This window comes from Bubalus bubalis, chromosome 9, assembly GCF_019923935.1.
Source record: "Bubalus bubalis isolate 160015118507 breed Murrah chromosome 9, NDDB_SH_1, whole genome shotgun sequence".
Lineage (NCBI taxonomy): Eukaryota > Metazoa > Chordata > Mammalia > Artiodactyla > Bovidae > Bubalus > Bubalus bubalis.
The window spans coordinates 51,319,171-51,334,520 of NC_059165.1; the positions used below are offsets into that span (position 1 = coordinate 51,319,171).

Consider the following 15,350-nt stretch of genomic DNA (forward strand, 5'->3'; position numbering starts at 1 on the left):
AAAGCAGAATGGCCAACAGATAAAAAAAAAACATGCTAGATTAAAAATAGCAAACTGAAAGTCACCCACATAACTTGTTCTTCCCAAAAGAGATATGGATAATTTAAAACTCAGCAGTTTGAAATTTCCCCAGAAAAGCTGTTATTGAAAGAAAATGAACATTTGTATTGTGTTTAAAAATATTAAAAAGTAATTTACCTACCATATACATTATACACATTAAATATAGACATTATAAGTCTTCCCAAATTGGAATTTAAAAAAATCAATAAGAAAACAGATATAATTTACCTAAAAAGTAAAAAGCACTATATAATTTAATTCTAGTAAATTATTTAACCTAAGAAAAAGTTCTAGTCACGAAACAAGTCAGAAGAAAGTGGCAAAGGGAATAACAGAACATAAGGCAAAGAAGTCAAACCCCCTCCCCTAAGATGGTTAATGTGAAGGACCCATATTAAAAACACAGGCAACTCCCCCCCCCCGCCACCCCCACCAAAAACAATAACAACTCTTAAAACTTTACCAAGGCACAGGAGACAAAAATAGTCCCTAAATAGGAAGACTCAAAAACTGATCATTATCTTTTGTCCATCAATGTAAAGGAATTACACGCAAAACATAGGAATGTTTGTTTCTGCAACTTGACAAATTATAAAACTATAAAAATAAGTGATAAATGCATGACTAACCAAAGAAATTTTGCAAAGAGTAATGAAAGAGGACAGAACACTGGAATAGGACCTCATGCCAAGAGGTAAACTGCAACAGAGGCAAAGTACATGATAAAAGAGTATTTCAAAAAAATGATGAGGATGGATATCAATAAGTAGTGTTGAGACAGTTAGGTGACAATTTGTAATTAAAAAACAGTTCCCAAAGATTATAATAAAGATTTAAACTAAAATAAACAAATACATGAATAAAAGAATGATAAGATGTGAACAATTATCTGAGCCAGGTGTATGGAAGGCTTTCCACAGCATAAAAATAAAGATATCACAAAACTAAACATGTAGATCTGACTTTACAAATATGAAAAACCATACAACAAAGGGTGTCTTAATGAGGTGCTTCTGTTTAACAGGCACAGACTTTCAATGTGGGACGATGAAAAAGTTGAGCTGGATGGTGGTGATGGATGCGTAACAATGTGAATATACCTAATGCTAATAAGCTATATACTACAAAATGATTAAAATGGTAAATCCATGTTATGTATTAAAAAAGATAAAAAGCATTTAAAATTCAAGCTGGGAAAAGTATTTTCATCATGGCAGAACTAATGTTTGCAAAGCATAATAAAATCTTCAAATAAAACTCATATACTTTGAGTTTATGACTGATAACAGTACATAAGTAAGGTCTCATATTTATCTTACGAAAGCTTGCTTTTGTTAGTTTAACTCCACATGATTTAATCAACTCTACTTAGTATATAAAAAGGTACTTTGTGCTGGGTGTTGATGTAAAGATTTTAAAATTGAGTGAGACTTAGAGAAAATAAAATGTATTATTATTCATTGACAGCTATATACAACTTAATAAAGGCAGCAGAGAGTATTTAAAAATGAGATCAGAAATATAAACAGAATTATAATTAAGAAATGTGCTTTACCCCTACCAAATTCAATGCCTTGGCATACAAATAAATATTAATGAAACTGTATACATATGTACATCTTGAATATTTCTTCATCAAAATAATTCTCAGCTAATCCACTTACTTACCTGCTTATCTCCTGGCAAACCTGACTGGAAACAAAACTAGACTTTGGAAAAAAATTACTAAATACTGCAGAAGCAGATATAGGGGTATACCCATATGCTGTGCTCCCCCAGCCCCAACAACTTACAGTCCTTACCTTTTGGCTAAGGTTTTAAAACTTAACTAGTTAAGTCTTAAAAGTTAAGACTTCTGAATGTGGAATGGGAGCAGAGTTTATATATTGGGAATAAGACATCAGAATCAGTACAGTATTTAAGGTCAATACATATACACAATTATACTTTTTTTAGAAGCATAACTATCTAAGCTTTTCTTGCCTGGATATCTTACAGGCTGTTTTACATGCCAGCCCCACTCCCCACTCCCATCCCACTGCTGAAAATTAGCTCAAGATCTATATGATCATAGAACCCAAACACAGAAATCAACTTGCCAAACTGGCTTTATGTAAGAAAACTTTTAGGATGAGCAGATGCTCTTCTCTGGTGCTAACCTGCAGTAGCTACTCCTGGCAGCATTGTCATACCTGACTCAGATACCAGCGGTACATGGGAGAGTCTGCTCCTGGCCCTTGTTAGGGGCCTCCGAGGGTAGTCTTCATTAGACTGCACGTCACAGCGCTCAGGCTGGGAGCTCCCCCTCCTGTCCTCACCTGTAGCCCCAGAGCCACTCCCATTAGTCCTCTCATCATGTGCTGGGCCTGAAGACCCCCCTTGTGGCAGAGTCCTAAAGGAAAAGGCGGATCTCGTACCATCCGGGCCATTCACAACACAGGCTCGGCTGGTTGAAGGACGTTCCTCATCAGAACACCTGCTAGTTCTCCTTTGGGATTCCTGGGGCCTGTGACAGCAGCATCTGGGGCAGACAGAACTCTCTGCATCTCCCTCCTCCATGGCCTCAGAGTCCTCTGACCCACCGGGGGAGCAGACACACTGCCTGGACACATCCACTTCTGTAGGGCTAGGCTCGGAAGAGCCGCTGCTGTTCACCGTCCTTACAAAGTCGGGGCTTTGAGAAGCAGTGCTGTGTGAGCTGGAGTTTCCCACTGTGCTGGCGGTGGTGCTGCTGCAGCTGGGATAAACATCCTTGTTTTTTTTCTTTTCAGGTATATCCCTAGCTGCTTTCATATCGGCTTTGATCTGCTCACTGGTGACCTGACAGCCTTTCTCACAGCTGCTTTCCTCGAGAGGAAACTGCTTCGACTGGCCCATCTGATGGGAGTTGTACCTCTTTCGAAGTGGAGTCTTGCCTTTTCCACTTACTGCTTACAGAAAAAGAAGAATGGCCCGAGGAAAAGAAAAGATTTCAGTACAAATTCTGGACAAAAGGTAAGAGTAAATCTGGAACAGGAAACAATGTACACTAATTTTCCTAAGGCATAATGGTGACCACATCACTCAGCTGCTCAAGAGTTCTTTATGGCTCTCTAGTGCCTACCTGATTAACACTCTTGAGATCAGCTGTCAAGGCTTGTCATGACCTAATTGCAAACTAACCTTCCATTCTTGTCCCCTCTATAAACATTCTATACCCCCACCCAAACTTTTCTTTGAATATACCCCTGTCTTATTACCTAGGAGCCTTTATTCTCACCAGTTTTTTTTTGGGGGGAGGGGGGGGGCTTTGGACATCTGCTCAATCTCTTCAGCACTCCCACCCCAGAGCCACCACAGTACATGCCCTAAAATAGAATCTGTTTCTGACCTGACTCTTCAACCAGACTAGAGGTTCCCGACAGTGGGAGGGAAATAGAGAGAGGTCAAGATTCATTCATCTCACCCCTCACAACACCTAACACAGTACCTGTGGGCACAGTAAGGCTGAATGAATATACAAAAGCATACTTATATTAGGTTTTGTCTGGCTGACACAAAATCTGGTTTCTAAATTCAGAAATTAAACTTTCTAGGAAACATTAGATTAGTCAGCTGGTCACATGACTTTTCCTAAATGTCAGTGTCCATAAAAGCTCCTTTAAATAAGTGTAAAGATAAATCTGAATTTCTTAAAAGGAATAAAGTAAAAAGTGAGTAATCAGTTAGTGGTTAGTAAGTTATTCCAAGTCTAAAGAACTGAGCTTACCATACACAGAAATGTGTGTATATTTCAGATTCGGTGTTAAATGTATACACATATATACTAAACATTCAGATACATTAAGGAATAGGGTCTTCAAGGAAAAATAAGTGGACAATTTAAAAAAACCTCATTCTTTGCAGAAAATGGTAAGCATATGGTTTTAAGAAATAGAAGGGAAGACCAAGGAAAGAAGTATAAACCTAAAAGTTAACAGAATTAAAGTTTCTTGGTGAGGCAAATGGCAGAAGGTTGTAGACTGGATTTAAAGGGAAACAAGGGATTATAAGAACATACTTCAGGAGTTCCTCAAGCACCAAACTAACCACCAACATTTGCTAAATAAGCACAAGTGGACAGATGACCACCTGGGGAATGGTTGTTCTTCACTGTTCTAGATGACTCGGTTGTCATCTTTTACGTGAGGCATAGGCCCCTCACTAATCCCTGATACTCTGATGCCACACCTTCCTAAAGCCTCCACTATGGGACTGACAATCCTCACATCTTCTCTTCCCTGAGCCCCAATTCCACAATATTCTTATGCTGCACTCACCCCTGGAAGTGCCACCCAGATTTTCCTCTCTTGCTTGCTCTGCTGCCTTTCTTGCCCCCTGTCACATTTCGTAAGGATATGTCAACTGTACCACAAGCTGTGGTAGGGACACAGTATGTAAAGACCAGTGTGTCCGTTCTCATGGTGACTCCCTAACAGGTCAGAGTAAGACACAGTCTCTCACCTGATAATTCCCTGGACTGCAAAGACTCTCCGGTTTTTTCTTCACGCTCAGAGAAACGCCGGGCACCATTCTTAGGAATCCAGACTTCTTGGAGTTCTAGACTGTCTTCTTCATCATCACTCTCTGAGTCATGAACAGTAATTGGGGTTGGTTTCACTACACGCTGAAGACCACTGGGTCCTAAAACAAACAGCAAAGGCTTAACAGTTAATTTTTGCCCAAGAAAGGCTTTCACTCAAAATATTGTTCCAGTATTTTGGGATCAGAGAGATGCTTTGGCTCTATGAAACCTCCCTGATCACTCATTTTCATGCACGTATACTTGGATGAGACACTGTGAAAACACTTTAACTCTAAAGCATTATGTAAACATTAAGTATGACTAATATACCACCCAACATTATAAAGGAAAATTAAAGTAGAAGAGCATATGGCATCTCCCTTTAAGATCTTCACTGTTGGAAAGAGTCACATAATTATCCTAAAAATAATACTCATAATAATTTGAAAAATAGGCTAGATATTTTCCTAATTTTGCAAATGTCTGAATGAAAGCAAGCCTCTGACACCTATAGACTGGTGAGAATTCTGCATTCTTTAACTAAGTACAGGTCTAATGCACTGGATGTCACAGATATGTTCTTGAAAGGCTGGATGCATGCTACAATTTGGTTCTTTGATTATTTATGTAAAAAATGTTTTGGGCTTCCCTGGTGGCTCAGTGGTAAAGAATTCGCCTGCCAATGCAGGAGACGTGGATTCGATCCCTGGGTTGGGAAGATCCCCTGGAGTAAAAAATGGCACCCAGTGCAGTATTCTTGCCCGGGAAATCCCAGGGACAGTGGAGCTTGGCAGTCCATAAGGTCACAAATAGTCAGACACGACTTGGTGACTAAACAACAACAAAAAATTTTTTGTCTGCTTGGCATTACACATTGCAGACCTTCAGCTCTCACAACCCACTTTTCTCTGACAAGTGAGGGAACTTTCCTGTCTTTTTCCTGTCATACTGTATAATGCCTGGCACAGGGTAGGCACTCAAGTATTTGTTGAGTGAGCGACTGCTTCTGTAAGACACTTAAAACAAGGGTAGTTAAAGATTTTTTCAATTCAAAGGCAAGGTAGCATTTGAACAGACCAGGAGTGAGAAAATTTTAGTTCTCATCGCAATTCTGTTCCTTGATCAATGGCTGAGTGGTCTTGAGTAAACCATTCAAACTTTTGAAAGAATATTAGTTTCCCTATCTGTAAAGATGAAAGATTATATCAGGTAATCTTTTGGATTATATGACTGCTATAAATGACCCCGTGCCAAACTGAGGCTAGATCTTGTTCTGTTTATTATACCAAATCAACCTCTCCACTGCTTCTTCTCCCCACCAAAATGAAGGGAGAATAAGCAGAACATTTAATCAGGTTATTTTCTTACTTATAACTTCAGTGTTTTTCTCTCCACACACACACACGTGTGTGTATACCAATAAAAAGGAACTGCTGCCACAGTTACAAAAAAATAAAAAACAAACTAATAAGATACACACACATACACAGAGAAAGAAATAACACAAGCCTAGTCAAAAATAAATAGCATGTAACACATCATTAGCTGTCATGTCAAAAAAAACCATCATTCTCAGTGTTTTCCTTTCTTCATTAACGTCAGGCCCTAGTTTTTAGAACCCTGAATGTGGGAAGTCACAAGATTACCTGCTTGCTCCTCGTCAACATCCACAGGAACAACTGCCTGACTGTGAGCTGGAGTCTCGTGTCCACTCTCGGCCATCACCTCTCCATCTTCTTGCACCATGTCTTCCATCTCATTCAGTGCTTAAACAAAAATAACCACAGTCAAAGCAAAACCAGGAGATGTCTAAGAAAACCACAATGGCAGGCAAAACTGTGGCACCATTAAGAAATGAGCAGTCTCATGATCACTAGGCCCATTCTAAAAGAATGTCATGTGAATGTGCTTCATTCTATTGACATCAACAAGTGTCCTATTCTATAGGAGGGGAGACCACAGATGGGAAAAGGATTACTTGGTAGAGAAAGTCCACCATTTTAAGGTGAAAGGATGGAGAAAGGAATAGCGGAAAGAAGAAAGCACTTATTCATTCCTGAAGATGTTACTAGGGATGGCTATACGAAGCAACTGTTTGTCTCCCTCTAAGCTATTTGTCTGATGGCAGTGACAGCCAGCTACTGCAAGATCTCATGATCATCTTGTAAGAAGTTAGTCTTGTATCTGCCACCTGAACCAGGATGCACTGAGCAGGCAAGCTCAAATTGTTTCTTTTTCTGCTGTCTAGAGAATATGGTCATATTTTCAGCTCATGTGTAGCACGGATTATTAAACACAGGAAGTTTTAACATTTTTAGCATCATTCAAATGTTTAATCTGCATCTAAGTCTTCTAAGGCTATTTTTTAACATTTTTAGCATCATTCAAATGTTTAATTTTTAACATTTTAGCATCATTCAAATGTTTAATCTGCATCTAAGTCTTCTAAGGCTATTAGTGCCTATCAGTAAATGGGAATGTTTATATTTTTCCAGATGATAAGCACATTGAATAATTTCAGACTGATAAGCTTCAAGATTTTAAAAGATTAAATTCAAATCCCTCAAGTCTGTATTCAAAGCACTCACCCCAGTACCCTCTTATTCCCGACCCCTAAGCTAGGGTGCCTGCTCTCAGTCTGAATTAGGACAATACCAGTAGTGTCCTTTACTTTTACAGCATGGCCAGGACCCAGATGGCGGCAGGCTGTGTCTACTCTGTGAACCACTCAACACCTATGGGTGTGCAACACTACTGCTATCCAATCAAACAACCATTTGAATGAAATGAAGACACCAACACAGAAGAAAACAAGATACTGTTCCTGAAAGAACTAAATCTATTTAAGGAGACAAGAAAAATTCATACAGTCAACAAAGAAACAAGGTAAAATATGAGTATGCCAGAAACATACTATTCAGATAAATGCTACTGGAATATACAGCAGAGAGGTCTGAGATTTCAGAGGGACACTGGGGTTTGCTTTGGTTTTTCCTCATTTCCCCTCATGTTTAGCCTCCCATCCCAAACTCTTGCCCAACTCTAGCTTCTACACTTCATTTAGGGCCAAAAAAAAAAGGACTGACCTTGTCAAGAAATATTACATGATAAATGTCAATCAATTTGCTTCTTTCATTCAATTCTCAAGAACAGTTATAAATAGCAGCTAGTAATTACTGCATACATATACTATGTCTGGCTCTGTGTTAAATGCCCTCAAATACATTAGTTATTTCTTCTAGCAATCTTATGAGGGTATTATTACTAGTCTCATTTTTGCAGTTGAGGAAACTGAGGCTTAGAAGGGTTAGCAATTTAAGGGGATTTGAAATGAGGTCCATTTCCAAAGCCTGATAAAAAACATGGATGATGAGTAGGTAGAAAATTTATAGTCCCTGCTCTCAGAGAATGCACACCTTCTAGCAGAAATGTCAAGACGTATAAAATAAGGTCAAGGCAAGGCAACCTACTCCAGTATTCTTGCCTGGAGAATCCCATGGAGGTTGGTGGGCCACAGTCCATGGAGTTGCAAAGAGTTGGACATGACAGAGCGACTAAGCACAGCACAATACATACTCATTAAGTGCTAGAACAGTCCAAGTAAAGGGAACATGGACAAAAAAGCAGTTGTTAAGTCTCCTGTTGGACAGAGAAGGTTTCACTGAGATGGAGTGATATTTCATATATACTAGGAAGCACGTAACATTTTCCAGAAGAGTAAGTAGGTCAGTGATAAAAAGAACAAGAGTTTGAGCTGCAGTAAGGGTGTGAAAGAGGAAAGGAAGTTAAAAAGGTAGCCTGGGTCCCAGACTGTGAAAAGCTTAAAACTGCCTCTTATGGGCCGAAGAAAACCACTAGGACAGAACTACATTCTTCTATCTATGTGGTAAGATTTCCAAAGCTGTTTAGCAATTGCTTTTTAGGTTGCCACAATAACCTGTGGAAATACTATAAATACCCCAAAGTTATTTTAAACTTCTTTAATTGCACTCATTCACTGAATATTTATCTAGAGCTTTACTACAATGTGTTACTGTTCCTAGGTGCTAAAAGACAGTAGTTATAGTCAGTATCTTTAATCTCATGGAGTTTAGTTGGGGAAGAAAAAAATTTTTAGTAAAATTATTTAGCCAACAATAAAAATATCAGAAAATAAAATTAAAAGAGGGTGATATAAAAGAGAACGAATTAGTGGCACTTAAAGTGGGAAATTAAAAGACGCTTACTCCTTGGAAGCAAAGTTATGACCAACCTAGATAGCATATTCAAAAGCAGAGACATTACTTTGCCAACAAAGGTCCGTCTAGTCAAGGCTATGGTTTTTCCAGTGGTCATGTATGGATGTGAGAGTTGGACTATGAAGAAAGCTGAGTGCTGAAGAATTGATGCCTTTGAACTGTGGTGTTGGAGAAGACTCTTGAGAGTCCCTTGGACTGCAAGGAGATCCAACCAGTCCATTCTGAAGGAGATCAGTCCTGGGATTTCTTTGGAAGGAATGATGCTAAAGCTGAAACTTCAGTACTTTGGCCACCTCCTGCAAAGAACTGACTCATTGGAAAAGACTCTGATGCTGGGAGGGATTGGGGGCAGGAGGAGAAGGGGATGACAGAGGATGAGATGGCTGGATGGCATCACTGACTCAATGGACGTGCGTCTGAGTGAACTCTGGGAGTTGGTGATGGACAGGGAGGCCTGATGTGCTGAGATTCATGGGGTCGCAAAGAGTCGGACATGACTGAGTGACTGAACTGAACTGAACTGAAAGTGGTAAGGTGATCAAAAGGTTCAATAAGTCATGGAAATGTAACACACAGCATGCAGACTATATTTATTAATACCTTATTGCATATTTGAAAATTGCTGAGAGAAGAGATTAAAATTTCTCATCATAGTAAAAAACTATGTATGGTGACTGATGTTTACTAAACTTATTGTGATCATTTTGCAATATGTACAAATAGTGTCAATTATACCTCAAGTGAAAAAAAAAGATTAAGGTGGTAAGGAAAGACAGCTCTGAAATTAATATTTAAGCTAAGACCTACATATCAAGCAGCAGCCAGCCATGCAAAGATGGAGGGGAGGACATTCTATGAAGAGGCAGCAGTTAGTACAACAGATGATGCCAGTTTGGCACATTCAAGCACAGTGTGTGAAGTGGGGAGTAGTACAAGGTGAGAACAAGCCAGATTATGTAGCACTTTATGGCCCAAATTAAGAAACTAGATTTATTCTAAGGCAGAGGGGAGCTGTCAGAAAGTTTTACAAAAGGAAGTAACATTGCCTGTATTTGTTTTTTAAAAATTGCCCTGCCTACTTTAAGAACTAATTTTGCTGTAAAAGCTATTAAAACATTTAGGTAAAAAAAGGTCTGGTACAATGAGGAAGAAGAATGTAGATAGACTGGGGAGATGTTTTAGAGACAGTCAACAGAACTTACTGAAGATTCCATGTTGGAGAGAGTAGGTAGGTGGTGGTATAAAGCAAAGAAAGGATAATATCTTGGGAAAGACAGGCAAGATGGCAGAGGAACAGGATGGGGAAACCACTTTCTCCCCAACAAAATCATCAAAAGATCATTTGAATGCTGAGCAACTTCCACAAAACAACTTCTGAACGCTGGTGGAGGACACCAGGCACCCAGAGAGGCTGCCCATTCTCTTTGAAAGGAGATAGGACAAAATATAAAAGACAAAAGAGAGTCAAAAGAGTTAGGGATGGAAACCCATCCTGGGGAGGGAGTTGTAGTGAAGGAGAAGTTTCCAAACAGCAGGAATCCCTCTCACCGGAGGGTCTGTGGGCAGTTTTGGAATCTCACAGGGCAATATAACCAGGAGGAAAAAAAAAAGAACCCACAGAATATGCGCCTAAACGCAACTCCCAGTGGAGAAGTAGCCCAGATGCTTGTGTCTGCTACCAGTGAGGGGGTGAGGGGGGGCTACACAGGGAGGCTTGGGCTGCATGCTTAGTGTAAGGACCAGGCCTGAATGCCCTGAGGACAATCTGAGGGAGCTAATGTGAGATAGCAACCCAAACTGTGGGATAGCAAGAGAGAGAGAGAAAAAAAAAGAGAACTTCCCCGTGAACATCTCTAACCTGGCCCTCTCACAGAACAAAGGATTGAATGAATACCAAAGGAGAGCTAGCTGGCTGCATACAGACCTGCCCCCCTGCCAGAGGCAGAGAGGCAGGTATGCAACAGCCAGAGCCAGAAGGCAAGGGGCAATCTTGACCCCAGATACTGCATCTTCCACCAAACTGTGAGCAGGCTCCCAGTTGCTAACCACGTCTTCCTAGGATCCTGGAGGCCTGACATCTGCCAGTAGGGTCACAGCCTGAGATCAGCTCCCCAGAGGAGATACAAAGCACATCTGAGACAGTGCTCTTGCGGCACCCCTGGGAAACTGAGTGGGGGGGACCAGGGAGGTGATTAAGATGCATAGTCCACCTGGGACAGTGCGCTCACCAAGCACCTGGTCACCTGAGCTGTTGGGACCTGGGAAGGGCATAAAACGCATGCCCAAGTGAGTCTGTGCCTTTGCAGAGTACCCGAGAACCCGAACCTGAGCAGCTCAGACCTGGGAAGTGCATAAAACTCAGAGCCAGCTTTGGACAGTATTCCTGCAGAGCAACCTAGAGTCTGAGCAGTGTAGACCCGGAAAGCACAGGCCACAGTGAGCTGGGGAAAACCCAGTGTGGTCCATACACTGTGAGCACTCCCCACACATGCCAGTGATACTTGTTTGCAGTGTTCCTCCTCCGAACAAGTGAGCCTAAATAAGTGAACACCTTGGCCCCCTTGTGTCAGGACAGAAATTAGACACTGAAGAGACTTACAAACAGGAAGCCAAAATAAAGAAAGAGGTGGAAGTGACTCTGGAAGTGACAGATGCAAAAGATTAAAACCCTGTAGTAAACATCAACAAAGCATTGGAAGGGGCTTATAGAGACCTTGAGAAGTACAAGGTGGAACAAGGAACTATATGAAACTGAACTGACTCCACACTGCCCACAACAGCTCCAGAGAAATTCCTATAAATATTTTTATTGTTATCATCAAAAAAATTTTTTTTAAAGTTCTTTACTATTCCTTTAATTTTCATTTTTATAACCTACTATTACCTTGCAAAAAAAAAAGGACCTTATTTTTAAAGCAAATTTCATATATATATATAATTTCTATGACTGATTTTTTTTTTAAAATATTGTATTTTTGAGAGTTTAACCTCTATCTAGATTCTTAATCGTTGCTTTTTGGTATTTGTTATCAATTTTGTACTTTTAAGAATCTAATCTTCAGTATCCATTTCCACTTGGGGGTGTGATTACTGGCTTGATTGCTCTCTCCCCTTTGACGCTCCCTTTTCTCGTCTAGGTCACCTCTATCTCCTCCCTCCCCCTTCTCTTCTCTACTTAACTCTGTGAATCTCTCTGGGTGCTCCAGGCTGGAACACTTAGGGAACTGATTACTGGCTAGACTGCTCTCTCCCCTTTTGACTCCCTGTCTTCTCCTCCTGGTCACATCTACCTCCTTCCTCCCTCTTTTCTTCTCCATGTAACTCTGAACCTCTTGGGTGTCCCTCACTGTGGAAAATTATTTCACCATTAACTTAGATGTTTTATCATCTGTGCTGTATGGATGGAGAAGTCTTGAGGCTACTGTAAGAACAAGACTGAAAGCCAGAGGTAGGAGGCTTAAATCCAAAACTTGAGAACATTAGAGAACTCCTGATTCCAGGGAACATTAATAGACAAAAGCTCATCCAAAAGCCTCCATACCTACACTAAAAACCAAGCTCCACCCAAGAGCCAACAAGATCCAGAGTAAGACATGCCACACTAATTCTCTAGCAACACAGGAACATAGCCCTGAACATTAAAATATAGACTGCCCAAAGCCTTGCCAAATCCAGACACTTCAAAATTCACTACTGGACACTTCACTGCACTCTAGAAAAAAGAGATCCAGCTCCACCCACCAGAACACAGACGCAAGCTCCCCTAACCAGGAAAGCTTGACAAGCCACTAGTCCAATCCCACCCACAGGGAGCAAGATCCACAATAAAGAGGAATCATAAACTTCCAGCCTACGGAAAGGCCACCCTAAACACAGCAATCTAAGCAAAATGAAAAGGCAGAGAAATATTCAACAGGTAAAGGAACATAATAAATGCCCACCAAACTAAACAAAAGAGGAGGAAATAGGGAGTCTACCTGAAAAAGAATTCAGAATAATGATAGTAAAGATGATCCAACATCTTGAAAACAAAATGGAGTTACAGATAAATAGACTAGAGACAAGGATTGAGAAGATACAAGAAATGTTTAACAAGGACCTAGAAGAAATAAAAAAGAGTCAATCATTAATGAATAATACAATAACTGAGATCAAAAGCACTCTGGAGGGAACCAACAGTAGAATAACTGAGGCAGAAGACAGGATAAGTGAGGTGGAAGATAGATTGATGGAAATAAATGAAGCAGAGAGGAAAAAAGAAAAAAAGACTTAAAAGAAATGAGGACAACCTCAGAGACCTCTGGGACAATGTTAAACACCCTAACATTCAAATCAGGTGTCCAAGAAGAAGACAAAAAGAAAGGGCATGAGAAAAAAACTTGAGGAGATAATAGTTGAAAACTTCCCTAAAATGGGGAAGGAAATAGCCACCCAAGCCCAAGAAACCCAGGGAGTCCCAAACAGGATAAACCTAAGGTGAAACACCCCAAGACACATATTAATCAAATTAATGAAGATCAAACACAAAGAGCCAATATTAAAAGCAGTAAGGGAAAAGCAACAAATAACACACAAGAGGATCCCCATAAGGATAACAGCTGATCTTTCAACAGAAACTCTTCAGGCCAGAAGGGAATGGCAGGACATACTTAAAGTCATGAAAGAGAAAAATCTACAACCCAGATTACTATACTCAGCAAGCATCTGATTCAAATATGAAGGAGAAACCAAAAGCTTTACAGACAAGCAAAAGCTGAGAGAATTCAACACCACCAAACCAGCTCTTCAACAAATGCTAAAGGATCTTCTCTAGAAAGGAAACACAGAAAAGGTTTATTATAAACTCAAACCCAAAACAACAAAGTAAATGGCAATGGGATCATACAAATAATAACTTTAAATGTAAATGGGCTGAATGCCCCAACCAAAAGACAAGGTACTGGCTGAAGAGATACAAAAACAAGACCCCTATATATTCTGTCTACAAGAGACCCACCTCAAAACAAGGGACACATACAGACTGAAAGTGAAGGGCTGGAAAAAGATATTTCATGCAAATGGAGACCAAAAGAAAGCAGGAGTAGTAATACTCGTATCAGATAAAATAAACTTTGAAATAAAGGCCATGAAAAGAGACAAAGAAGGACACTACATAATGATCAAAGGATCAATCTGAGAAGAAGATATAACAATTATAAAGATATATGCACCCAACACAGGTGTACCGCAACATGTAAGGCAAATGCTAACAAGTATGAAAGGGGAAATTAACAGTAACATGTTAATAGTGGGAGACTTTAATACCCCACTCACACCTATGGATAGATCAACTAAACAGAAAATTAGGAAGGAAACACAAACTTTAAATGATACAGTGGACCAGTTAGACCTAATTGATATCTGTAAGACATTTCACCCCCAAACAATGAATTTTACCTTCTTCTCAAGTACACACAGAACATTCTCCAGGACAGATCACATCCTGGGGCATAAATCTAGCCTTGGTAAATTCAAAAACATTGAAATAATTTCAAGCATCTTTTCTGATCACAATGCAGTAAGATTAGATGTCAACTACAGGAAAAAAACTATTAAAAATACAAACATATGGAGGCTAAACAACACGCTTCTGAATAATCAACAAATCATAGAAGAAATAATAAAAGAAATCAAACTATGCATAGAAACGAATGAAAATGAAAACACGACAACCCAAAACCTGTGGGATTCAGTAAAAGCAGTGCTAAGGGGAAGGTTCATAGCAATACAAGCTTACCTCAAGAAACAAGAGAAAAATCAAATAAATAACCTAACTTTACACCTACAGCAACTAGAAAAAGAAGAAATGAGGAACCCCAGGGTTAGCAGAAGGAAAGAAATAATAAAAATTAGGGCAGAAATAAATGAAAAAGAAACAAAAGAGGCTATAGCAAAAATCAACAGAACTAAAAGCTGGTTCTCTGAGAAAATAAATAAAATAGACAAACCATTAGCCAAACTCATCAAGAAAAAAAGGAGAAGAATCAAATCAACAAACTTAGAAATGAAAATGGAGAAATCACAACAGACAACACAAATACAAAGGATCATAAGAGATTACTATCAGCAACTACATGACAATTAAAAGGACAACTTGGAAGAAATGGATGAATTCTTAGAAAAGTATAACCTTCCAAAACTGAACCAGGAAGAAACAGAAAATCTTAACAGACCAATCACAAGCATGGAAATCGAAACTGTAATCAAAAATCTTTCAACAAACAAAAGCCCAGGGCCAGATGGCTTCACAGGTGAAGTCTACCAAAAATTCAGAGAAGAGCTAACACCTATCCTACTCAAACTCGTCAAGAAAACTGCAGAGGAAAGCAAAACTGCCAAACTCATTCTATGAGGCCAACATCACCCTAATACCAAAACCAGACAAAGATGCCACAAAAAAAGAAAACTACAGGCCAATATCACAGATGAACATAGATGCAAAAATCCTCAAAAACTTCTAGCAAACA

General features: G+C 39.6%; 1 protein-coding gene across 8 annotated transcripts in view; it reads right to left on the minus strand.

Annotated features, from left to right (window-relative positions):
- FBXO38 (F-box protein 38) overlaps window positions 1-15,350 on the minus strand; it is a 65,544-nt gene that overhangs the window by 10,404 nt on the left and 39,790 nt on the right. For 2 of the 8 annotated variants that reach the window (XM_025292455.3, XM_025292459.3), the window contains 3 exons: window positions 6,253-6,372; window positions 4,546-4,725; window positions 2,223-2,993 (listed from right to left, as the gene is read on the minus strand). In XM_025292455.3, coding sequence (XP_025148240.1) covers window positions 2,223-2,993; window positions 4,546-4,725; window positions 6,253-6,372 — 1,071 coding nt within the window. The remainder of the gene's footprint in view (window positions 1-2,222; window positions 2,994-4,545; window positions 4,726-6,252; window positions 6,373-15,350) is intronic. The other 6 variants (XM_006052692.4, XM_006052691.4, XM_006052690.4 and 3 more) reach the window with 6 other exon arrangements.